This window comes from Canis lupus, chromosome 19 (genome assembly GCF_048164855.1).
Source record: "Canis lupus baileyi chromosome 19, mCanLup2.hap1, whole genome shotgun sequence".
In the NCBI taxonomy this organism is placed as follows: domain Eukaryota; kingdom Metazoa; phylum Chordata; class Mammalia; order Carnivora; family Canidae; genus Canis; species Canis lupus.
In genome coordinates this window covers 49,605,671-49,630,242 of record NC_132856.1, presented here as the reverse complement: position 1 = coordinate 49,630,242, position 24,572 = coordinate 49,605,671, and the positions used below count along the sequence as shown (strand labels likewise).

The 24,572-nt window shown below is 44.3% G+C and overlaps 1 protein-coding gene across 4 annotated transcripts in view; it reads left to right on the top strand.

Annotated features, from left to right (window-relative positions):
- The first annotated feature begins 681 nt into the window (after positions 1-681).
- Positions 682-24,572, top strand: part of LOC140610659 (adhesion G protein-coupled receptor E2) — a 39,223-nt gene continuing 15,332 nt past the window's right edge. For 2 of the 4 annotated variants that reach the window (XM_072786955.1, XM_072786954.1), the window contains exons 1-14: positions 691-795; positions 2,352-2,405; positions 2,716-2,835; positions 5,135-5,290; positions 8,949-9,095; positions 9,539-9,685; positions 10,485-10,540; positions 10,666-10,743; positions 11,130-11,307; positions 16,966-17,073; positions 17,240-17,463; positions 17,677-17,856; positions 21,096-21,293; positions 21,568-21,803. In XM_072786955.1, the coding sequence (XP_072643056.1) occupies positions 726-795; positions 2,352-2,405; positions 2,716-2,835; positions 5,135-5,290; positions 8,949-9,095; positions 9,539-9,685; positions 10,485-10,540; positions 10,666-10,743; positions 11,130-11,307; positions 16,966-17,073; positions 17,240-17,463; positions 17,677-17,856; positions 21,096-21,293; positions 21,568-21,803 (1,952 nt within the window). In that variant the 5' untranslated portion in view covers positions 691-725. Of the gene's footprint in view, positions 796-2,351; positions 2,406-2,715; positions 2,836-5,134; positions 5,291-7,837; positions 7,970-8,948; positions 9,096-9,538; positions 9,686-10,484; positions 10,541-10,665; positions 10,744-11,129; positions 11,308-16,965; positions 17,074-17,239; positions 17,464-17,676; positions 17,857-21,095; positions 21,294-21,567; positions 24,255-24,572 lie in introns of all 4 variants that reach the window. The other 2 variants (XM_072786956.1, XR_012012235.1) reach the window with 2 other exon arrangements.

Genomic DNA, 24,572 nt, shown 5'->3' with positions numbered 1-24,572 from the left:
GGCAGGCGCCAAACCGCTGCGCCACCCAGGGATCCCCAGAGTCTTAACTATAGAGAACAAACTGAGTGTTACCAGAAGAAAGATGAGTGCGTGGCTGGAAGGAGAGTGAAATAGGTGTTGGGGATGAAGGAGTGCACTTGTGAATTGTACGTAAGCGCTGAATCACTATATTTTACTCCTCAAACTAATATTATATTGTATGTTAACTAGCTGGAATTTAAATATTTTTTTTTAAATTAAAAAAGTTTTACCCTTCAAAAAATACATAAACACATAAAATATTATCTTTTGCAGGAAGTCAGGTGAAAGATTTCTGTTTATTGTTTTTGAAACTTCCTGTCAACTTACATTTATTTCCAAATAGAGACTTAAACATAAAGATGTCTGTGAATAGATAATAAATAGATGAAAACAATCTGTTCACTCTGAACCACAGACCTCATAGGGGCCAAGACACCAGGGGATTGAGTCTCCGTGTTTGAGAGGTCTTCCTATTTCACAAAGATAGTAAAACTAACCAAGAGGCTTTGGTAGGAATACTAGTAATATTAAGAAAATACTTAAAAAGGGATGTGTGTGAGTGTCAGAGATGTTCCTCTTGGGGAAAGAAGCATCCAGACCAGCAGTTTACTAAGTCAGCTCATCTATATTCAACCAATGATGAAGTATGTTTTAAGTCAGACTTAAAACAGGAAGTGTTTTTAGCACACACGGACCAAGACCAGATGGCATCCTCTGTGGCTGGGCTCACTGGTGTCTGCACTATGAGACATGGGCATCCAAGGTTGCTGCCAGGTAGGCAGATTATCTGCAATCATGATAGGCAACTAAAGCTACCCGGGAACTCTATTTAGTTTAATACTTTTTCTGTTCTTTGCTTTATTTCTGGTTTTTGCTCTATTTCTGGTTTTCTCACTACCTCTTTAAGGGAGAACAGGGAGGAATTTTAAGAAAGGTATTAAGTCAGTTATATTAAAACTTTAAGGGATCCCTGGGTGGCGCAGGGGTTTGGCGCCTGCCTTTGGCCCAGGGCGCGATCCTGGAGACCCGGGATCGAATCCCACATCGGGCTCCTGGTGCATGGAGCCTGCTTCTCCCTCTGCCTATGTCTCTGCCTCTCTCTCTCTCTGTGTGACTATTATAAATAAAAAATTAAAAAGAAACTTTAAGAAAGATATTAAGTCAGTTATATTAAGTTTTTACAAGAGAAAGTGGGTGAAAATTTTTTCTAGGCATGCTTGGGGACTTATCAGAGCTTTCTCATTGTACGGCCTGTATTAGACCAGGTTCTCCAAAGAAACAGAACCAAGTTTTTGTGTATGTATATGTGTATATGTACGCATATGTATAGAGGTGTAAATTTGTGTGTAGATATATATGTATATGTGTGCGTGTAGAGAGAGAATGTGTTAGTTTAAGAAATTGGTTTATGAGATAAAGTTGGAAAGTCCAAAATCTGTAGGACAGGCTGGAAACCCAGGCATGTTTTCAGGGACACTAATGTTGGATCTCGAGTCTGAAGTCAGTCTGGAAGCAGAATTCTCTCTTCTTTGGAGGAGGTCAGTCTTTTTTCCTCCTAAGGTCTGTAACTGATTGGGTGAGGCCCACCCACATGATGGAGTGTAATCCACTTGACTCAGAGTCTACTGACTTCAGTGTTACTCTTATTTAAAAAACCCACCTTCACAGCAACATCATGCCTCCCATGAATGGAAAGACAGACTCTAACAGGTGGCCAGGTGATGATTGCCTGTGGGGTAGATTTCTTCCCACCTGCAACAGTTTTCATACCACGAGGCCTATCTGGTGACCCATTGCTCAGGACCAGCCTGGGAGAGAAAGGGAAAGGCTGTGTCCTCAGTGTGCTGTAGGAGGGCTAGGAGCTCACTAGGAAGGAACCATAGAAGCCATGGGTGCTCCACCTGGAGAGTCCACTTAACCAAGAGATGGTGTCTTGACCTGTCAGTGCAATAGTTCTCTACCCCTCCCCTGTCATTAGCTCCCCTTCTCATGATTCCTGGGCTCCCTCCATTGGGAGAGGCTGGTATTTCTAAGGTATGTCCCACACATCAGCTGTCTGCACATAATTTGTCCCCTTTCCTGTAGCACCGAGGCTCCAGAGGACAGTGTCCGTTAGTGACTGACTCCTTGAGGAGTCCAGGGGGAGGGAGAGAAGAGGACTGCTTTTACAATCTTCGTAAATGACAAGAGCTTTGGGAGAGCCATGGACTGCAGCTTCAGAGCCACCACCCATGATGCAATGGCCATGAGGATAAGGGTTGAAACTGGAGCTCCATCTCTTCTCTTTGTCACATCTCTGTTTTTTGTTTTTGTTTTTGTTTTTGCCCCAGGACTCTTGATGCTGCTGCTGTTGCCATTGGGAGCTGCAGCCCAGAAAACTAGTGGTGAGTCTGCCCAGCCAGCCCCCCTGATGACATAAGCTGGGGAGTGCATGCTGGGGCCTTGGTCCTGCCACCAATAAGAGGGGAAGTGGGGGCATATTCTTGAGGTAAGGCTCTGGTCCCCTGGAGAAACTGCTCTACCTCCCCAGATGTCCAGAGCTTTCTGTCTTTTTCCTCTTCCAATGGCAGCTATCCCTCTCTCCTTCCTCCACTTCCCCTCTTCTGCTCCTGGACACCCAGCTGGCAGCAGGCTTCCTCCATTTCTTGAGCTTTCTGACTGTGGTCTCTGACCCCACACCCTTTGCCCCCACAGGCTGTGCTCGCTGGTGCCCTCCGAAATCCACATGTGTCAATGCCACCACTTGTCGCTGCTCTCCAGGATTCAGTTCTTTGTCTGGGGAGATCTTCAGCAGCCCCTTGGAGAGTTGTGATGGTACAACTTGTGACTTGGGTGGTGGAGGGGCATGGAGATGGTGGCGGGAGGTATTGGGGGGAAGGTGTTCTACTCTATGCCTCATGTTGCTGGTCTGTAAATTGGAGATAATCTTTGTACCTACCCTCCACGAATGGAGTGAGATTTAAAATTTATGTGTGTGAAGAACAGAAAGAGATTACTACAGAGCAGAGTGTCAAATACAAGTTATTATCATAGTCACTGCTGTTATTACTGTGATAATTCTCATAGCACAAGGAAAGGAGAGAGTAGTCGAAGCAACAGAAGGAAAGAAACACCTAGGACCTGGAAGCTCAGGCTCTCATCCTAATGTGAGCTCACCAGGAACACCAGGCCTCTTACCATTATGTTTTTCCACCTGACTTGTCACAGCAATCCCATGAAGCAAGCAGAGCTACATGGTTTTTTAAATGATCAAATTTGGATTCAAAGAGATTGAGTGATTTGTCACTCAATTCTAGGAGGAAGAACCTAGGTCTGGTTTGAAAACAGATTTTATTCTTCACCCAGACAGGGTTACAAAAGGAGATTATATTACTTAAAAATAATTAAGGTGGTTAATTTTGTGTTATGTGAATTTTACACTAAAAATAAGGAAAAAGGAAATTATAGTGTTTTTACACCAATTTCATTAATTAAAATTGTGTTAGATGGATATTTTCTTATAACAAAGGAAAGTATTCCTAGTGTTAGAAAAGAAAAAAATACTCTTAAAATTTCCCAGTAGTCTGTGTAGTGTATTTATGGGTGATTTTCTTAGCTTTCATTCTTATTTTACTTTTTCTTTGTCCTTCTAAATATCCGTGTGTCATTTGATATTTGGGGGAAAGTAAATTTTATCATGGAAAAAAAGGTGATGTTACTCTCGCCATGCCCCTCCATGTTGTAGAGGTATCCCTACAGATCCCCCATGTATTTGTATGTGTATGTTGTGGAAACTCTTGGCTGGGTGAGCATGGCAAGGAGACATGGCTGGTGTGATTGGATCCCAGGTCCTTTCTGGGAGCACACCTGTCAGGTTGAGGATTTCTCATCATTGTGTCTTCCCCTTCTGCACACCTCATTCTCACCTGTCTCCCACCCCACCCCACCCCACCCAACAACCTTGAAGGCAGGTGTCCAGCCATTGCCACCATCTGAGAGAAGAGGTCAGTCCCATCCACCAGGTGGGGGTGAACATGAATGTGTAAGGTGTGTCTTCCCACATTCTGTCATGTCCTGGTGCTGACACCCAAGCCTGGACCTGGGACCTTAGAAGGGAAGTCTAGGAGTTCTGGTGGGAAACTGCTCTGGAGGAGACAAGTTGCCTGCCCTGACTCAGCGTGATGCCACGAGTCCTTTCAGGCTCTGAAAGTCTTTGGTTTCCTGATTGGAACGTACAGAAGAAACATTCTGTCTCTGCATTTTGATACATTCCTGTCTTGTAGATTCTTTTTTTTTCCTGTCTTGTAGATTCTTTTTGAACAGTTATTTTTAGCCAGTGATGTGTAGCCCCAGCTCTGTGGGTCCTGAAGCTACTCAAAAAAACCTTTCTGGAGGGGATCTTTGCTCTCATGTTTAGAGAACAGACAGAGATAAGATTCCAGAAATGCCCGCAGTGACTCAGCTGTGAGAACTGCATGCTGCTTCCTCATTTCATATCTGCGATGGGCTCTGATAAGAGGAACTTCCTCCAGGGTTGGAGGTAGCAAGTCTCCTCCAGAAACATCCTCAGGCTTCTTGAAAATGCCTGATGTTGAGAGCTTGCGGGGGCAGGTGATGAGTACTCTGAGGTGTACTAAGGTCACCATGAGTAATTGAAGGTGGAAACTATCAACGGGCAGGGGCCTGACCACCTGGCTTTATCTTCAGGTGTGAATGGTAAGTTTTAACAGTCAATGACTGCTTTCACTGACTTAGCATCAAGAGTGGGCTTCAGTGCCACTGTCACCTTGATTGGAGCCCAACTCCACATCCCCAATAGTGTAAACAGATTATAGTGCTTTCGTCCACCTCACAAGGCCTGCAGAAGGGGATGCAGACCTCCTCGTAGCTCCCATTCTAAAACAACAGAGTATCTGAATCTAGGTGCCGTCAGACCCAACCAGAGAGTAGAGATGAGCAGAGCAGGTAGCAGGCTTTCTAGAGCAGCTGGCTCCAGCTCAGACCTGCTCCAGGAATGCCACCTGCAAGCTGAGTTCTCTCCAGTCCCGTTGGCAGAGTCAGGCTGGAGGTCAGGCCTCTGCCCTGCAGGAACTAACACCTTTGGGAGGTGACCCTTTGCCCTGTTGTGTTCCAGACATTGATGAGTGTGGACCACCTCCGTTGGTGTCCTGTGGACGGTTAGCAGACTGTCAGAACACAGAGGGGAGCTACCACTGCATGTGCAGCCCGGGATACGCGCTTGCTTCTGGGGCAACGACGTTCATGAATGAGAGTGAGAACACATGTCGAGGTAGGAACCTCCCTACATCTTCTATCTCTGCATCCATGAGGTTTGGGATCACTCACCCCACTTTCTCCAGGCTCAGAAAACACTCTGGGCATCTACCCGGCATAATGTTTTTTCCAAACTCCAAGACTCAGAACCCTCTGCAGAGGGTCACTTCTGTAATTTTGGAATGTCCTCCATACCCACCTGGCATTTCCTTTTTCTTTTTTTTTTCTTTTCTCTTCTTTTATCTATTTATTTTCAAATTTTATTTATTTATTTATTTATTTATTTATTTATTTATTTATTTATTAAAGACTTTATTTATCTATTCATGACACACACACACACACACACACACACACACACACACATACAGAGGCAGAGACACAGGCAGAGGGAGAAGCAGGCCCCATGCTAGGAGCCTGATATGGGACTCGATCTCGGGACTCCAGGATCACGCCCCTGGCTGAAGGCAGGAGTCAAACCATTGAGTCACCCAGGGATCCCCTATTTTCAAATTTTATTTAAATTCCAGTTAGTTAACATATAGTGTAATAATTAGTTTCAGGTGTAGAATTTAGTGATTCATCACCTCCATACAACATTCACTGCTCATCAGGACAAGTTCCCTCCTTTGTCCCCATCACCTACTTAGCCCATCGCCCACTCACCTCCTGTCTGGTAACCAGCAGTTTATTTTCTACAGTTAAGAGTCTAGTTTCCTGGTTTGCCTCCCTCCACTGCTATTCATCTGTTTTGTTTCTTAAATTCCATATATGAAGGCCATCATATAATATTCATCTTTCTCTGATTGATATATATCACTTAGCATAATATGTTGTAGCTCCATCCACGTCATTGTTAATGGCAAGATTTCATTATTTTTGATGGCTGAGTAATATTCTATTGGATATGTACACCACATCTTCCTTGATCATTCATTAGCTGATGGACATGTGGGCTCTTTCTATAGTCTGGCTATTGTTCATAATACTGCTATAAATACTGGGGTGCATGAATCTCTTTGAATCAGTTTTGTGTCCTTTGAGAAAATATCTAGTTGGCATCTTATTTTCATAAAATAAGCAAAATAAGCTTTATTTTCATAAAGCAAAAGAGAGAGATGGCATCAAGATATTTCACAATTGGAAGCATGTGTGTTCCAACACAATATCCATCTTGTTCACCATCATCAATGACTGCCATGATGAGTCCTGCCCCCACTGTAGTCCACATGGGCTTGGCCACACTGGGAGCCCTGTCATACCCCTGGGCCCTGAAGGATCAGGGATACTGTCCAGAAACATGGGAGGAAGGATATTTGAAGCAATGCCCATTGTCCCTTGCTGGCCCTGCTCCTGGCCAACAACTCCATCTGGAGAAGAGGCTTCCTGGCATCTTGACATGGCTTTTCATGTTTGGCCTCTATCTATTATCCCATGCAAGGTTCTGTCTGACTGTCCCTAATAATTTCAATTCACTGAACTGTGGCAAATATGATCAGCATCTGGGATGTTGTTGTGTTGTTGGTGGGTAATGTGGACCAGCCCTCAATACTCAGAGATTCAAGTGAATGGAAGAGGCTGCCATCTGGACCAAATGGCAAGAGAGGGCATATTGGAGACCATTGCCCCAGACTGATGGTCTTCCAAGGGGGTCAACACAAGTCCCATGATGACTCAGACCAGTTGGGGACAGAAGATGAAGGCTGAGCCCATTCGGAGGGCCCACGGGTCCATGTCCTTTGTAGAGACACAGGGCCAAGAAGACAGAAACATCTTCCACCCCTCACTATCAGCACATGACCCCATTCCAGCTACTCAGCCCCTGCTTAGTGCTGGCTTTACTCAGGTGTGGATTCTCACCACTTCCTGCCAGTCAGGGAAGGTCTTCTTGGGAATCAGAAAAAGTCACCTTCATCACCTGAAGGTCACTTGGCTGAACATAACCTCCTTGTCCACCTCAGCTTGGTGCCCACTGTCTAGGTGGCCCCGGACTGTCTGGCATCATCTCCATTCTCCCTTCCTCTGTAGAAAGTTTTCTTTTGAGGAGCCTGGCCCAGGTTTGGTCTTGGTCCATTTCCACAGAGCTGGAGTCTCAGAGACATAGTGGATGAGGGAGGGCTGTCTTGCTAGGTCACCAGGATTCCAAGGGGAAGTTAGGCAGCAAGAAGTTGACCTGGAAAATTAGGAAAAAAACCATCGCTGGGATCTCAGATAGTCCTGCTTGGGGAACACAGCATTTGCCCTGCACTTGATTCTGAGGAAGGCCCACCCTGGACTTGTCTAAGTCCTCAAAATGGGACTAGGTGGCCATGAGGTCCCTGCCTCAGCTGGGAGCTGCCACGAGAGGCCAAGGGAACCAGAGCTGGCAGATAGGGAGGACTTAGGCTGATTCCTGCCACATCTGGACAACAGAACATCAGGGCCACCATACTGGCCCATAGGATGCCTCTGTGTAAATTAGAAAAGGCACACACTCATTGAAGTCAAGAAAGCAGGGGCTTCCAGATGTTTCTATCCCAGAAAACAGGTGTAGGCATCCATCTCCCTCTCTTTTCTCCTGAAGATGTGGATGAATGTCAGCTGAAACCCAGAGTGTGTAAAAGCCGCGGCATCTGCACCAACACCAAAGGCAGCTATACCTGCAAGTGCCCACCTGGCTTTGAGCTCAATCTGGGCGACCTGAACCTGTGCACAGGTAGAGGCCCTGGAAGATGCTGTGAGGCTGTGCTGGAGCTGAGGAGAGGCCGAGGCAGATCCCGCAGCCCCAGGAGGAGAGAGAAGACCCTCAGTTTCCAGAAACACCGGGGGTTTGCTCTGCCCAAGGATTCACCTCCCCAGAAGATACCACCACAGAGCAGGGAGGCAGCAGGGCCTTTCAGGCCTGGGGTTCCTTTGTGGAGGTTCCAGAAGATATTTGGGTCCCCCACTTGCCCCTGTTCATCTGTAACACTCAAGCAGGAAGTATCTCTATATGTCTGAGAAGGGAGCCTCAATTTTGAGCTGAGGAGGAAATGAGTAAGAGCCTTGATTGGGAGGTCCAGTTCCCGTGACTCTGTTTCCCTCTTTGCCATAGTTATTGCCTGAAAATGGGGGATAGTGTCCCTGCTGAGCTCATCTTGAAGGAAGCTTCCATGAGGAGATTTGGCAGTGGAGAGGCAGCCATACTTTCAGGAATGGTGCGTGCTCAGTGCAGGCAGTGAGGAGACAGGAAACCTGGCCTGGGTAGGGCAGGGCTGACCCTTTGGGATATGTCTAATAAGGACAGGGATGCAGCTTGGGACAGCATTGGTGCCATTCCCGAGCCCCCATCAGTCAACACAAGGGCATCTCAGTGTCACAACCTCCCTGGTTAGAGGCCCATCATAGCCTCCCCCCTTTAACCACCCCCACAATCCGCACCATATGTGAAGAGACTTAGCTTTGTCTGGAATGACACATATTCCTGGTTCTCCCCTGTCCACTTTGCAGGGAAATTATGGAGTTTTTACAGAGGAAAATGCTATCATTACATTTATATTGACAGGCTAGGTGGCTGGTACATGGTGTGTGTGTGTGTGTGTGTGTGTGTGTGTGTGTGTGGTATTCTTGATGTAAAGAGCTAAGGAGTCTGAGAGTAGGGAAGGAAGGATGGCCAGTGAGGGGAGGAGACTCTGACCTTCTGACTTTGTCCTCAGATGTGAATGAATGTACCTCGGGGCAGAACCCATGCCACAACTCCACCCACTGCCTCAACAACATCGGTGGCTATGAGTGCCGCTGCCGCCCGGGATGGAAGCCGGTTCCTGGATCCCCCAATGGCCCAAAAAGCACCGTCTGTGAAGGTCCAGAGCTCAGACGCCACATCCTGGAGACCCACACTCAGAACATCTGATCACATATTCAGTGACACCCACACAAACCAAGCAGCATGAACGCTGGGGGCGTCCTGCCCTACCAGGCATTAATTCCTTTGAGGCTGCATGGGAAAAGATCTGGGGTTTCCCGGGGAAGGAGCTGGGGTACAGAGGAGCAGGCTCCTTGGAGACCCCAGGCAGCAGCTAATTACTAACTGGGACAAAGGTATTTCTATATTCACAACCTGCACATCAGTACAGGGATCACATGCTAGGTGTCAGGCTTCCACAAACTTCCCATAAGCCCTGCATCACCAGGTTGTGGGGTCAGCAGGTGATATCACCTCCCATCAATGGGAGACACTAACACAGGAAACAGGAGCAGGGCATGGAGAGGAAAGGTGTTCTGATTCCCGTCTTTGTGCCCCCAGATGTGGACGAGTGCAGCTCCGGGAAGCATACGTGCCATTACTCCACTGTCTGCATCAACACTGTGGGCTCCTACAAGTGCCGCTGCCGCCGGGGCTGGAAGCCCAAACCTAGATTCCAGGATAAGCAACTGAACACCACCTGCGAAGGTACCTGGTCTCACCTGACCCCAGACCCCACCCCAACACAGACACACTCTTTTTTTTTTTTAAGATTTATTTATTTATTCGTAAGAGAGAGAGAGAGAGAGAGAGAGAGAGAGAGAGGGAGAGAGGCAGAGACACAGGCAGAGGGAGAAGCAGGCTCCATGCTGGGAGCCCGATGCGGGACTCGATCCCAGGATCCCATGATCGTGCCCTGGGCCAAAGGCAGGCGCCAAACCGCTGCGCCACCCAGGGATCCCCAGACACACTCTTTTTTCTTGTATATTTTTTAAATTGAAGTTTGATTTGCCAACATATGGTATGACACCCAGTGCTCATACCGTCAAGTGCCTCCTCAGTGCCCGTCACCTAGTCACCCCATCCCCCTGCCCACCTCCCCTTCCACTACCCCTTGTTCATTTTCCAGAGTTAGGAGTCTCTCATGTTCTGTCATCCTCACTGATATTTCCCACTCATTTTCTCTCCTTTCCCCTTTGATCCCTTTCACTGTTTTTTATATTCCCCATATGAATGAGACCATATAATGTTTGTCCTTCTCCTATTGACTTATTTCACTCAGCATAATACCCTCCAGTTCCATCCAGGTCGAAGCAAATGGTGGATATTTGTCATTTGTAATGGCTGAGTAATATTCAAATGTATATATACACATCTTCTTTATCCATTCATCTTTCAATGGACACCGAGGCTCTTTCCACATTTTGGCTATTGTGGACATTGCTGCTATAAGCATTGTGGTGAGACAGACACAGACACTCTTACAAGTAATGAAAATCTGTTTTAGTCCCTGCAGAGATGTCCTTCCCCAACTGGAACCCACCCCCTGGAATCAAGAGCCAGGTGAGTGGCCCCAGCAGGGACCAGGAGGCAGGCATCCCTCTGTGCAGCCTGACTGATCCACCCATTTTCCCCAAGCTCCCACATCCACATGTGAGGATCTCTGACCTCTCTCATCTCTATTCTAGAGACTCTCTAATTTCTTTGAAAGAGTCCAAGAGCTGCACAGAGACTTCAAGCCAGCCTTGGCTCAGGAAACCATCCAGGTAAGGGCACACCCCAGGAGAGGCAAGGTGGAGGCATCCCATAGAGGCCTGGGAGCAGGAAGCCCCAACACAATGCCGCCTCTCTGAGGCCCTGTTTCTCCCAGGGTGGATGGGAAGAGCAGACATGCAGACATTGGTACTCATTGTTAACACCCACCTGAGCCCATAAATGACTTTTTTTCCTGCTGTTTGTGGACATTGGGCTAATTTCATTCTTGGTATTTGTGAAAAAGGGTTGACTATGTGTGGCTGGATTGTAGAGGCAAAGACCCAGGGACTCTGAATCAGTAACACCTTTATCTACCAATGAGTCTCCAGGGTCTGTTTCTGGGGTTGAGTGGGCAGGGTCTTCATGGCTCACTAGCTCTGTGTCCTCATTCCTCTAGGACCTCATACAGGAGGTAGATGAGCTGCTGGAGATTCCCGGGGATCTGGAGGCCCTGCCCCACTCAGAGCAGCATTGTGTGGCCACTAACCTGCTTGTTGGCCTGGAAGGTGTCCTCAGAAATGTAAGCCAGGCCATGCCCAATGGGCCATGGACCTTCAATGCATCTGCAGGCACAGGTAAATTCTGGAGACTGCCCCAAGCTCCTGATCTGTCTGTTCCCCATCTCATTTGTCCCCCGAATTCACTGGAGGGAGTGAATATATGTATCCCTCAGTGTTACATCCATAAACCAGTCAGTAAGAGGTTAAATGAATAAAACTAAATCATACACATTTTTATTGTAATATAAGTTATCAGCAGATGATATAATTATAAAGAATTTAAGATAAAATAGAAACATCTTCATGAGAAGACAATTTGCTAAACTTTTAAGAAAAAATTTGATATTATTTGATAACTAAGTATGATTTATTTTATTGAGGTAAAACTCATGTATCATAAAATACAGAATCAATGCCCAGAAGTCAGTGGCATTTCTATACACTAACAATGAGACTGAAAAAAGAGAAATAAAGGAGTCAATCCCATTTACAATTGCACCCAAAAGCATAAGATACCTAGGAATAAACCTAACCAAAGAGGTGAAGGATCTATACCCTAAAAACTATAGAACACTTCTGAAAGATATGAGGAAGACACAAAGAGGTGGAAAAATATTCCTTGCTCATGGATTGGCAGAATTAATATTGTGAAAATGTCAATGTTACCCAGGGCTTTACACGTTTAATGCAATCCCTATCAAAATACCATGGACTTTTTTCAGAGAGTTAGAACAAATTAATTTAAGATTTCTGTGGAAGCAGAAAAGGCCCCGAATAGCCAGGGGAATTTTAAAAAAGAAAACCATATCTGGGGGCATCACAATGCCAGATTTCAGGTTGTACTACAAAGCTGTGGTCATCAAGACAGTGTGGTACTGGCACAAAAACAGACACATAGATCAATGGAACAGAATAGAGAACCCAGAAGTGGACCCTCAATTTTATGGTCAACTAATATTCGATAAAGGAGGAAAGACTATCCACTGGAAGAAAGACAGTCTCTTCAATAAGTGGTGCTGGGAAAATTGGACATCCACATGCAGAAGAATGAAACTAGACCACTCTCTTGCACCATACACAAAGATAAACTCAAAATGGATGAAAGACCTAATGTGAGACAAGATTCCATCAAAATCCTAGAGGAGAACACAGGCAACACCCTTTTTGAACTCAGCCACAGCAATTTCTTGCAAGATTCCATCAAAATCCTAAAGGAGAACACAGGCAACACCCTTTTTGAACTTAGCCACAGTAACTTCTTGCAAGATACATCCACAAAAGCAAAAGAACAAAAGCAAAAATGAACATTTGGGACTTCATCAAGATAAGAAGCTTTTGCACAGCAAAGGATACAGTTAACAAAACTAAAAGACAACCTACAGAAAGGGAGAAGATATCTGCAAATGATGTATCAGATAAAGGGCTAGTTTCCAAGATCTATAAAGAACTTCTTAAACTCAACACCAAAGAAACAAACAATCCAATCATGAAATGGGCAAAAGACATGAAGAGAAATCTCACAGAGGAAGACATAGACATGGCCAACATGCACATGAGAAAATGCTCTGCATCACTTGCCATCAGGGAAATACAAATCAAAACCACAATGAGATACCACCTCACACCAGTGAGAATGGGGAACATTTGATAGAATTCCCCTGGGAAGCCATCTGGCCCTGGACTCTTGTGTCTTGGGAGGTTTTTGATGACTGCTTCAATTTCCTCCCTGGTTATTGGCCTGTTCAGGTTTTCTATTTCTTCCTGTTCCAGTTTTGGTAGTTTGTGGCTTTCCAGGAATGCGTCCATTTCTTCTAGATTGCCTAATTTATTGGCGTATAGCTGTTCATAATATGTTTTTAAAATCATTTGTATTTCCTTGGTATTGGTAGTGATCTCCCCTTTCTCATTCATGATTTTATTTTATTTTTTTTCATTCATGATTTTATTAATTTGAGTCTCCTCTCTCTTCTTTTTAATAAGGTTGGCTAATGGTTTACCTATCTTATTAATTCTTTCAAAGAACAAACTCCTGGTTCTGTTGATCTGTTCCACAGTTCTTCTGGTCTCAATTTCGTTGAGTTCTGCTCGAATTTTAATTAACTCTCTTCTTCTGCTGGGTGTAGGGTCCATCTGCTGTTTCTTCTCTAACTCCTTTATGTGTAAGGTTAGCTTTTGTATTTGAGTTCTTTCCAGTTTTTGAATGGATGCTTGTATTGCGATGTATTTCGCCCTTAGGACTGCTTTTGCTGCATCCCAAAGATTTTGAACGGTTGTATCTTCATTCTCATTAGTTTCCATGAATCTTTTAAATTCTTCCTTAATTTCCTGGTTGACCCTTTCATCTTTTAGCAGGATGGTCCTTAACCTCCACGTGTTTGAGGTCCTTCCAAACTTCTTGTTGTGATTTAGTTCTAATTTCAAGGCATTATGGTCTGAGAATACGCAGGGGACGATCCCAATCTTTTGGTATCAGTTCAGACCCAATTTGTGACCCAGTATGTGGTCTATTCTGGAGAAAGTTCCATGTGCACTTGAGAAGAATGCGTATTCAGTTGAGTTTGGATGTGAAGTTCTGTCTAATTCTGTGAAATCCATCTGGTCCAGTGTATCATTTAAAGCTCTCATTTCTTTGGAGATTTTGTGTTTAGAAGACCTATCCAGTGTAGAAAGCGCTAGATTGAAGTCATCAAGTATAAGTGTATTATTATCTAATTATGTCTTAACTTTGGTTATTAATTGATTGATATTTTTGGCAGCTCCAACATTCAGGGCATATATATTGAGGATTGTTAAGTCCTCTTGTTGGATAGATCCTTTAAGTATGATATAGTGTCCCTCTTCGTCTCTCACTACAGTCTTCGGGGTAAATTTTAGTTTATCGGATATAAGGATGGCTACCCCTGCTTTCTTTTGAGGACCATTTGAATGGTAAATGGTTCTCCAACCTTTTATTTTCAGGCTGTAGGTGTCCTTCTGTCTAAAATGAGTTTCTTGCAGACAGAAAATAGATGGGTCCTGCTTTTTTTTAATTTTTTTTTTATTTATTTATGATAGTCACACACACACAGAGAGAGAGAGAGGCAGAGACATAGGCAGAGGGAGAAGCAGGCTCCATGCACCGGGAGCCTGATGTGGGATTCGATCCTGGGTTCCAGGATTGCGCCCTGGGCCAAAGGCGGGCACCAAACCGCTGCGCCACCCAGGGATCCCAAGGGTCCTGCTTTTTTATCCAGTCTGAAACCTTGGGCCTTTTGATGGGGTCATTAAGCCCATTCACGTTCAGAGTTACTATTGAGAGATATGAGTTTAGTGTCATTATGATATCTATTCAGTCCTTGTTTTTGTGGATTGTTCCACTGGCCTTCTTCTTAAAGGGGAATTTTAAGAGTCCCCCTTAAAATTTCTTGCAGAGCTGGTTTGGAGGTCACATATTCTTTCAGTTCCTGCCTGTCTTGGAAGCTCTTTATCTCTCCTTCCATTCTGAATGAGAGTCTTGCTGGATAAAGTATTCTTGGTTGCATGTTTTTCTCATTTAGGACCTTGAGTATATCCTGCCATCCCTTTCTGGCCTGCCAGGTCTCTGTGGAGAGGTCTGCTGTTACCCTAATACTCCTCCCCATAAAAGTCAGGGATTTCTTGTCTCTTGCTGCTTTAAGGATCTTCTCTTTATCTTTGAATTTGCAAGCTTCACTATTAAATGTCGAGGTGTTGAATGGTTTTTATTGATTTTAGGGGGGATCTCTCTATTTCCTGGATCTGAATGCCTGTTTCCCTTCCCAGATTAGGAAAGTTTTCAGCTATGATTTGTTCAAATACATATTCTGGACCTCTGTCACTTTCGGCATCCTCGGGAACCCCAATTAAACGTAGGTTTTTCTTCCTCAGGCTGTCATTTATTTCCCTTAATCTATCCTCATGATCTTTTAATTGTTTGTCTCTTTTTCCCTCAGTTTCCCTCTTTGCTATCAACTTGTCTTCTATGTCACTCACTCGTTCTTCCACCTCGTTAACCCTTGTCGTTAGGACTTCTAGTTTGGATTGCATCTCATTCAATTGATTTTTAATTTCTGCCTGATTAGATCTAAATTCTGCAGTCATGAAGTCTCTTGAGTCCTTTATGCTTTTTTCTAGAGCTACCAGTAGCTTTATAATTGTACTTTGAATTGGCTTTCTGACATTGAATTGTAATCCAGATTTTGTAACTCTGTGGGAGAGAGGACTGTTTCTGATTCTTTCTTTTGAGGTGAGGTTTTCCTTCTAGTCATTTTGCTCAGTGCAGAGTGGCCAAAAGCAAGTTGTATTGGGAAAAGGAGAAAAAAAGCGGAGAGAAAGAAGGAAACAAAAGAGAAAAAGAAAAAAAAGAAAAAAGGAAGTAAAAAAGAAAAAAAGAGAAGAAAAAGAGAAAGAAAAAGAAAGTAAGGGAAAGAAGGTGGGGAAAGCAAACAGAAATCAAAAAGCAAAAAAAAAAAAAAAAAAAAAAAAAAAACCCCACGGGGGAGTATCTTCTGCTTCTGTATACTTTAAGACCCTTGACTTCCCCTGGAACTTGTCCGTCTAGCTGGTCTTCTGGGGGAGGGGCCTGTTGTGCTGATTTTCAGGTTTAGCACTTGGGGGAGCTGCTCTGCCCCCTGCGTGGTGCAGGGCTCAGTGGCGGTTGTTTACCCCGTGAGGCCCCTAGAGGAACAAGCCCAGTGGCCGCGGCCAGCTCTGGAGCCCTGGATTCAGCTCCCGCAGTAGCTATGGAGCTCTCAGCCTGCAGGGGCCTGGAGGCTCCGGGTCGGGGCCGCTGATCTGCTCAGCTCGGGGCAGGAGCGTCCTTGCTGTCCTGGGCCCTCCCGGCCTCTGCCTGTTCCGGGGGGAGGCCAGATCCTGGGCTGTGTCCCGGCGCCCAGTGCTCCCGGGCCTGCGCTGTTAGATTCGTGCTCCCGGCCGCACAGCACCCCCCACGGAGCCCCCACCCGAGCCCCCCGCCCCCCCCCGAGCTGCTCCCGCCCCGCAGTCCCCTCCACGGAGCCGCCGCCAGAGCCCTCCGAGCTGCTCTGGGTCCCACCGTGCGCGCTGCAGCCCTTAGGGAGCTCGGGGCACTCTCCTGGGTGCGCAGGTGTCTGTTAGTGTCCCAGGGAGCCTGAGGGCATCCCCCCTCCTGCGGTCCTGCTCTAATTCACTGCGAGCCCCTTTCCGCCCGGGAAGGTTGGTGCAGCTCCTGATTCTCCGGGTCGAAGCCTCCTGTCCTGGGGACACTCTCCCTGGCCTCAGCCTGGCTCCTTGCGGGGCCCCTCCCCCTTGGATGCCTTTTGTTTCTTTATTTCTTTTTCCCCCGTCTTCCTACCTTGATAGAAGCGTGAACTCTTCTCACTGTAGCATTCCAGCTGTTCTCTCTTTAAGTCTCAGGCTGAATTCTTCGATTTTCAGGATGATTTGAAGGTTATCTAGGTAATTTGGTGGGGACAGGTGACTTGGGGACCCTACTCTTCCGCCATCTTATTATCTTCTATTATTTTGTAGTTTGTATGTCTCTAGGAATTTTTCACTTTCATCTAGGTTATCCGTTTGTTGGTGTCCAGTTGCTCATAGTATATTGCTCATAGTAAAGTTGTCCCTTTATAAATTCAGCATGTGTGTTTTCGTGTGTTTGTGTGTATGGAAACACATATATAAAATAATGATATTATAGCAGCTACTATAGGCAGAATTACTAACCTACTTCTCTTATATAACTCCTACCACTCATAGACCTGTCCCTGGAGGTGCAGGAGGAAGGATACAGAAATGTCACTTTGAGTCAGAATCTGGCAAAGATGATGCTGAAATGGGATGTGGTGCACAAATCTGGTGACTCAGGTAATGGCTGAGATGGGAGGAAGGTCACAAGTTGCCCCAGGATGTGACAGGCAGGGAACTGAAGGATAAAGGGATAGAGGATGTTTAGTAGGCCACAAAGAGTGCACCTGAGGAGGACAGGGCTCTGTTGTGCACCCAAAGGTTTCAACATGGTCTTGTCCTGCAGGTCCTTCTGTGGTGGGCCTCCTCTCTACTCCAGGAATGGGCAAGTTGCTGGCGGAGGCTCCCCTGGTCCTGGAGCCTGAGAAGCAGGCAGTTCTGCATGGGGCACCCAAAGGCTTGCTGCAGGGAGTCTCCTCTGTCCTGCTCTCAGACGTCATCTCTGTGTTTATGAGCAACAAGGTCACCCAGAAGCTCAGCTCCCCTGTCACTTTCATCTTCTCTCACCATGTGAGTGCTGGTGCATGGGGCTGTGGATGTGGAAGGAGGCTGGAAGGAGCCTGGGTCCTGGGCACAGCCTCGCTGCCTAGCTCAGCCTTGAGGTTCTGCAGGGAGGTCCCCCATGAGTGCATCATTCCCCCAGGAAAGGCCTTTGCTAGCCAGCTTTGGATATGCATTTCTGAGCACCAGAACCACTGGCTCCCACCTATGCTCTTCCTACAGTCAGCGACCCACGAGCCAAAACTAAAGGTGTTCTGTGTCTTCTGGGAGCACAGTCAAGATGAATGTGGTCATTGGTCCACCAGAGGCTGCACAGTGGTGGACAGTGGAGACACCAGTACCACCTGCCAGTGCACTCATCTCAGCAGCTTTGCCGTCCTCATGGCCCACTATGATGTGCAGGTGAGAGCCCTGAGAGGGACTGCATCCCTTGTCTATTGCTCTGTAACATAGTTCCTCCATGTAGGGGCTTTAGAAAAATAGAAATTTATATCTTGTGGTTTCTTCAGAGCAGCAGTCAGGCATGGTGTGGCTCAGTTGCTGTTCAGGGTCTTATAAGCCTGAAATAAGCCAGAGCTGTATTCTCTTCTAAGGCTCAGATTCCTCCTTGAGCTCCCTGGTTACTGGTAGGTTTCAGTTCCTTGCAGTTGTAGGACTGGGGTTCCACTTTCTAGCAATCTCTGAGCAGGAGATCATGCTCAGCAACTAGGGGCTACCTGCATTCTTTCTGTCATGGGCTCTTAGAGTGTATCGGCATTTCTTTTTTTTTTTTAAATTTTATATATACTGAATTTAGTTAACATTCACTGTATTTTCAGTTTCAGGGATAGAATTTTTTGATAATATTTTATTTTATTATTTATTTATTTATTTATTTTTAATAATAAATTTATTTTTTATTGGTGTTCAATTTGCCAACATACAGAATAACACCCAGTGCTCATCCCGTCAAGTGCCACCCTCAGTGCCCGCCACCCAGTCACCCCCACCCCTCACCCTCCTCCCCTTCCACCACCCCTAGTTCGTTTCCCAGAGTTAGGAGTCTCTCATGTTCTGTCTCCCTTTCTGATATTTCCTACCCATTTCTTCTCCCTTCCCCTCTATTCCCTTTCACTATTATTTATATTCCCCAAATGAATGAGAACATACAATGTTTGTCCCTCTCTGATTGACTTACTTCACTCAGCATAATACCTTCCAGTTCCATCCACGTTGAAGCAAATGGTGGGTATTTGTCATTTCTAATGGCTGAGTAATATTCCATTGTATACATAAACCACATCTTCTTTATCCATTCATCTTTCGATGGACACCAAGGCTCTTTCCACAGTTTGGCTATTGTGGACATTAGCTATAATGTCCACCCTGCTATAAACATCGGGGTGCAGGTCTCCTGATGTTTCATGATCAGGGATAGAATTTAGTGATTCATCAGCTGCATATAACACCTAGTCCTCATTATATCAAGTGCCCTCCTTAATGCCCATCACTCAGTCACCCCATTCCCTTATACATCTCCCCTCCAGCAACCCTGTTTGTTTCCTATAGTTAAGAGTCTCTTGCTGTTTGCCTCCCTATTTTCCTCTTATTTTATTTTTCCTTCACTTCGCCTATGTTCATCTGTTTTGTATCTTAAATTCCAGATATTAGTGAAATCACATGGTATTGATCTTTCTCTGAGTGACTTATTTTGTTTAGCCTAATACCCTCTAGTTCCCTCTATGTTGTTGCAAATGACAAAATTTCATTCTTTTTGACGGCTGGGTAAACATTACATTGCTTATATAACCCTCCTCTTCCTTATCCATTTATCTGTTGATGGATATCTGGGTTCTTTCCAATTCTGGCTATTTTGGCCATTACTGCTATAACCATTGGGGTGTATGTGACCCTTTAAGTCATTATGTTTGTATACTTTGCATAATATCTAGAGGTGCCATAGCTGGGTGGTAGTATAACTTTAACTTTTTGAGGAACCTCCACACTGTTTTTGAAAGTGGCTGCACCAATTTCCATTACCACTATGGTGTAAGAGGGTTCCCCCTTCTCCACATCTTTGTCAACATCTGTTGTTTCCTGAGTCGTTAACTGTAGCCATTCTGACAGCCATGAGGTGGTATCTCCTTGTGGTTTTGATTTGTATTTCCTTGATGGCGAGTGATGTGGAGCATTTTTTCAGGTGCTTGTTGGCCATATATGTCTTCTTTGGAGAAATGTCTGTTCATGTGTTCTGCCCATTTCTTGACTGGATTGTTTGTTTTTCAGGTGTGGAGTTTGATATGTTCATTATAGATTTTGGATATTAGCCCTCTATCTGAGAAGTCTTTTGCAAATATCTTCTCCCATTCTGTAGGTTGTCTTTTAATTTCATTGACTGTTTCCTTTGCTGTGCAAAAGCTTTTTATTCTGATGAAGTACCAAAGGTTCATTTTTGGTATTTTTTTTCCTCTTGCCTTTGGAGACTGTCTAGCAACAAGTTGCTGCAGCAAGATCTAAGAGGTTGTTTCTTGTGTTTTCTAGAATTGATGGATTCCTGTCTCACATTGAGGTCTTTCATCCTTTTTGAGTTTATTTTTGCATTTGATGTAAGAAAGTGGTCCAGTTTCATTCTCCTGCATGTGGCTGTCCATGTATCCCAACACATTTTTTTCTTTAAATTCATATATTTATTTTATTTTATTTTTTAAATAATAAATTTATTTTTTATTGGTGTTCAATTTACCGACATATAGAATAACACCCAGTTTTTTTCCAACACATTTTGTTGAAGAGAATATTTTTTTCCATTGGATATTATTTCCTGTTTTGTCAAAATCAGTTGGCCATAGAGTTGAGAATCCATTTTTGGGTTCTGTATTCTGTTTCAGCGTATTAGCATTTGTAACCTGTAGCCAGGAGGAGAAGCTCCCTCACCTCAAATGCTCTCATACTTTGAGTCTTTTTCTTCAGGAGAGCTCAGAGCTTTTGAGGGCTCACTGATTTGGCCATCCTTCCCAGGATAAAATGCCTCCCTAAAGTCAACTGACATAGGACCCAAATTCCATCTGCAAAATCCTTTCACCACAGGACCCAATCTGGCATTAACTGAAAATCTGGAAGAAAGTGTATGTACACATTCTATCATTCATTGCCAAATTAGAGTTTTGCTTATCACAAGAGTCTTTAGGGCTGGAAATCTGTAGACAGGGGCTCTCAAGGGCTGCAGAAGGATGATTTTGTGGTGGCAGAGGTCCAAGGGGGCCAGGAATGCCAGTGAGTGTAGGTGGGTTAGGAACTATGTTTGCCTGCTCCCCTGGTTAGGTGAGCTGGTTACTTCCTCTGGATTACCATAACCAAAGACTTACTTAGGCGATCTGTAAAGTAAAATAAACTGTTGTGAGTTCTGAGGCTTTGTCTTGAGTGAGGACCCTCCTATCCCTCAATTCTTGTAGGCTCTGAATTAATCATATCAGAATCCCATAGAGTTCTAGCATTCTGAACCCAAAGGAACTACTCTCAATAGCATAACAATTTTACCTGGTTCCTCCATTCTTGACGTTGCTGTGTCAATAAATAAAATTAAAAATGATAGAAGAGTCATTCCCCCATATAAGGAAAATATAAATATAATGTCTTCATTGCTTCTCTTGGCTGGGTCCCAGGAAGAGGATCTTGTGCTGCCTGTGATCACCTATGTGGGGCTGGGCCTCTCTCTGCTGTGCCTCCTCCTAGCAGCCCTCACCTTCCTGCTGTGCAAAGCCATCCAGAACACCAGCACCTCCCTCCACCTGCAGCTCTCGATCTGCCTCTTCTTGGCCCACCTGCTCTTCCTCATGGCCATTGACCGGACCGAGATCAAGGTATTGTCATGTTCACAGAGGAGACCCTGTCCCGCCCCAAGGATTGCTCAGTTCATAGTACCATACTACATTAATAAAATGACCTTGGGTTCTGGGGAGGTTAGAGGGGGTAAGTAGCCTATTCCACATTGACTAATGAACTAGAAGACAAACCTTCTGCTGAGAACTCGACCATATATAGGAGCACTCACTTCAATGGCAAGGTATGGCACAGGTCCTGGGCCCACCTCCTCTCTGAAAAATCCCTCCTGGTGGCACTTTTCTCCTCCCCCAGGTGCTGTGCTCCATCATCGCTGGTGCCTTACACTATCTCTACCTGGCCTCCTTCACCTGGATGCTGCTGGAGGGTCTACACCTCTTCCTCACTGCACGCAACCTGATGGTGGTCAACTACTCCAGTGTGAGCATGCTTATGAAGAAGCTCATGTACCCTGTGGGATACGGAGTCCCGACTTTAATTGTGGCCATTTCTGCTGCATCCAGGTCTCACCTCTATGGAACACGCACCCGGTAAATGCAGATTCTCTACCTGATCTTGACCACCACTGGAATCAAAGTAGCACTTTTTATTATGCCAGAGAATAATGCAGAGAAGGCATAGGAAGTAAGAATTCTTAGGACATCTTTTTAGTGGAAAATTATAAGAGTTAAGGAGAATGTCTTTAAAGCTCTGTCATTTGAATAGCAAAACTGAAGCCGAAAGAAGTGCTTAGGACATCAGTTAAAAAAACTGAATCTACTCTTTGTCCAAATCTTTCAGGATATTACAGTGTTTTTATTTCAAAAGTAGAGTTGATTTAAATAATCATATAATAGATTATATTATAGTTAAGATTTATGAGGTACTTCCTTTATGCCATGCATTTTTCCAACCATTTCTGTATGTGGTAACTATCTTAATCCTTACACTAATACTATGAAGTAGGTACAGTCCTTTGCCCCATTTTACAGATGAATAAAATGAGCCACAGATAGTTTAATTAAATGCCCCAGGTGCATGGCTAGTAAGTGGCAGAGGTGGGATTCAAATCTAGAGAGTCAAGCTGTAGAACTTGTACTCTCTTACCTTCACCTTTAACGCTCAGTTTTGTGTTTTTACTCTTATTCAAATGTATTTCACTCACCATAAAATAGACTCTTTAGAGGCATACAAGTTAGTGTTTTTAGAATAATCACAGATAGATAGGGAGTGTGCAAGCATGAGTGGCGGTGGGCAGAGGGAGAGAAACAAAGATTCCCAAGCAGGCATCATACTTAGTGTGGATTCCAACATGGGGCTCCATCCCATGACCCCAAGATCATGACCTGAGCCAAAATCTAGAGTTGGATACTTAACTGAGCCACACGGTGCCTCTTCCTTTAGTGTTTTAGACATTTAGTGTTTTTAATATATTCATAACAATTGATATAAAGACTTCATCTACAAAGTTTCTAATCAGTGCTTCCTTAGAGACATTTTCTTTTTCTTATATTTTCAAAAAGATTTATTCATCCATCTGACAGAGATAGAGAGAGAGCACAAGCAAGGGAATCAGTGGGCCCAATGTGGGGACTGATCTCATGACCGTGGGATCATGACCTGGGCTTAAGGCAGATACTTAACTGATGGAGCCATCCAGGTGCCTCTTGCTTACATTTTTCTTAGCCTATACTTTAGTTGTCCTGAAACGGCCTTTCACACTCTCCATTGTTCTGAAGTGACTTGCTCTCTCTCTACTTTACCGGAATGTTGGATCAAAAGTAGATTCTGTCACTGTGTGTCAGTAATACCTTGTGAATTGACCTTCAACAATAGACTTAAGATTTTTATACATTAATTACCAATCTGTGATCATAAGAGAACGTCTGTTTTGTGCTGTTGTTAAAACTAAATTGAACAACTCAACCACAAAAGATAAATAATTCAGTTTAAAAATGGGAGTACTTGGCTGGCTCAGTTGGAGCACATGACTCTTGATATCGGGGTCATGAGTTTGAGCCCCATGTGGGGTGTAGAGATTAGTTAAATAAATAAAAAATGAAAAAAATGGACAAAATATGTTAATACCCATTCCTCCAAAGATGATATGTAAATGACTAATAATCACATGAGAAGATGCTCAACAACCATAGTCATCAGGAAAATCAAGTCAAAAACCACAAGTAAGATGTTACTTCATACCCATTAGTTAAAATGGTTAAAAAAGACAGGCAGTAAAAAGTGCTTGTAACAATGTGGAAAATTTGGAACACTTATACATTGATGGTTGGAATGTAAAATGGTGCAGCCACTTTGGAACTTGGTTGGACAGTTTGTCACAAGGTTCAAAGTATAGCTACCACATGCTAGGATATCTACCCAAAACAAATGGAATCGTATGTTCACGCAAAAACTTGTACCTGAGCACTGAGGGGGGCACTTGATGGGATGAGCACTGGGTGTTATACTATATGTTGGCAAATTGAACTCCAATAAAAAATTTTAAAAATATACAAAAAAAACTTGTACCTAAATACTAATAGCATACTCTTCAAAATTGGAAATAACTGGAATGTCCATGAAGTGAAGAATAGATAACCAAGATGCAGCTGGATATCCATCCAGCAGAATATTATTTAGCTATGAAGAAAAGTCAGGAGTATAACTTATCCATAAAAATGTGCTGCAATTCAGATAACATTGAAAGCATGATGCTAAATGAAAGGATCCAGTCACAAAAGACCACATATTGCATGATACCACTTATGTAAAATGTTCAGAACAGGCAAATCTGTTGAGTGAGAAAGCAGAGTAATGGTGCCCTGGGGGGAGGGGAGGAGTGGAGTGTGTGGAGGTGGGGAACACATGACTGCTAGAGTGAATGAAGTTTCTCTTTGAAGAGCTGAAATTATCTTAAGGTACTAATCTAACCTTAAGTTAGATTTTGGTGCAGGCACGCAACACTGTGGATATTCTAAAGCCGACTGAACTGGATACTTTAGGTGGGTGAACTTATGGTATGTAAGATATATCTGAATAATGCCATGAAAAAAATACAAAACTAAGTGGATGGGTTTTGCAGAGGTGGGGTTCAAGGTGGGGCTTTTGCTGATGGAAAAAAATTATATTGAACAGTACAAAAAAGGCCATTAAAACCATGTTAGATTCACGGGACTCTCTAAATCTGTTAACAGGTGTGTGGGCTTCTCCTTGGCTTCAACACTGTTTATCTCAGTGACAGCATTCACTCTTCTTATCTCAACCAAAAATATAATTTCCTTATTGAATCATCCTTAGCCATCCTAATCCTTTAGACTTCC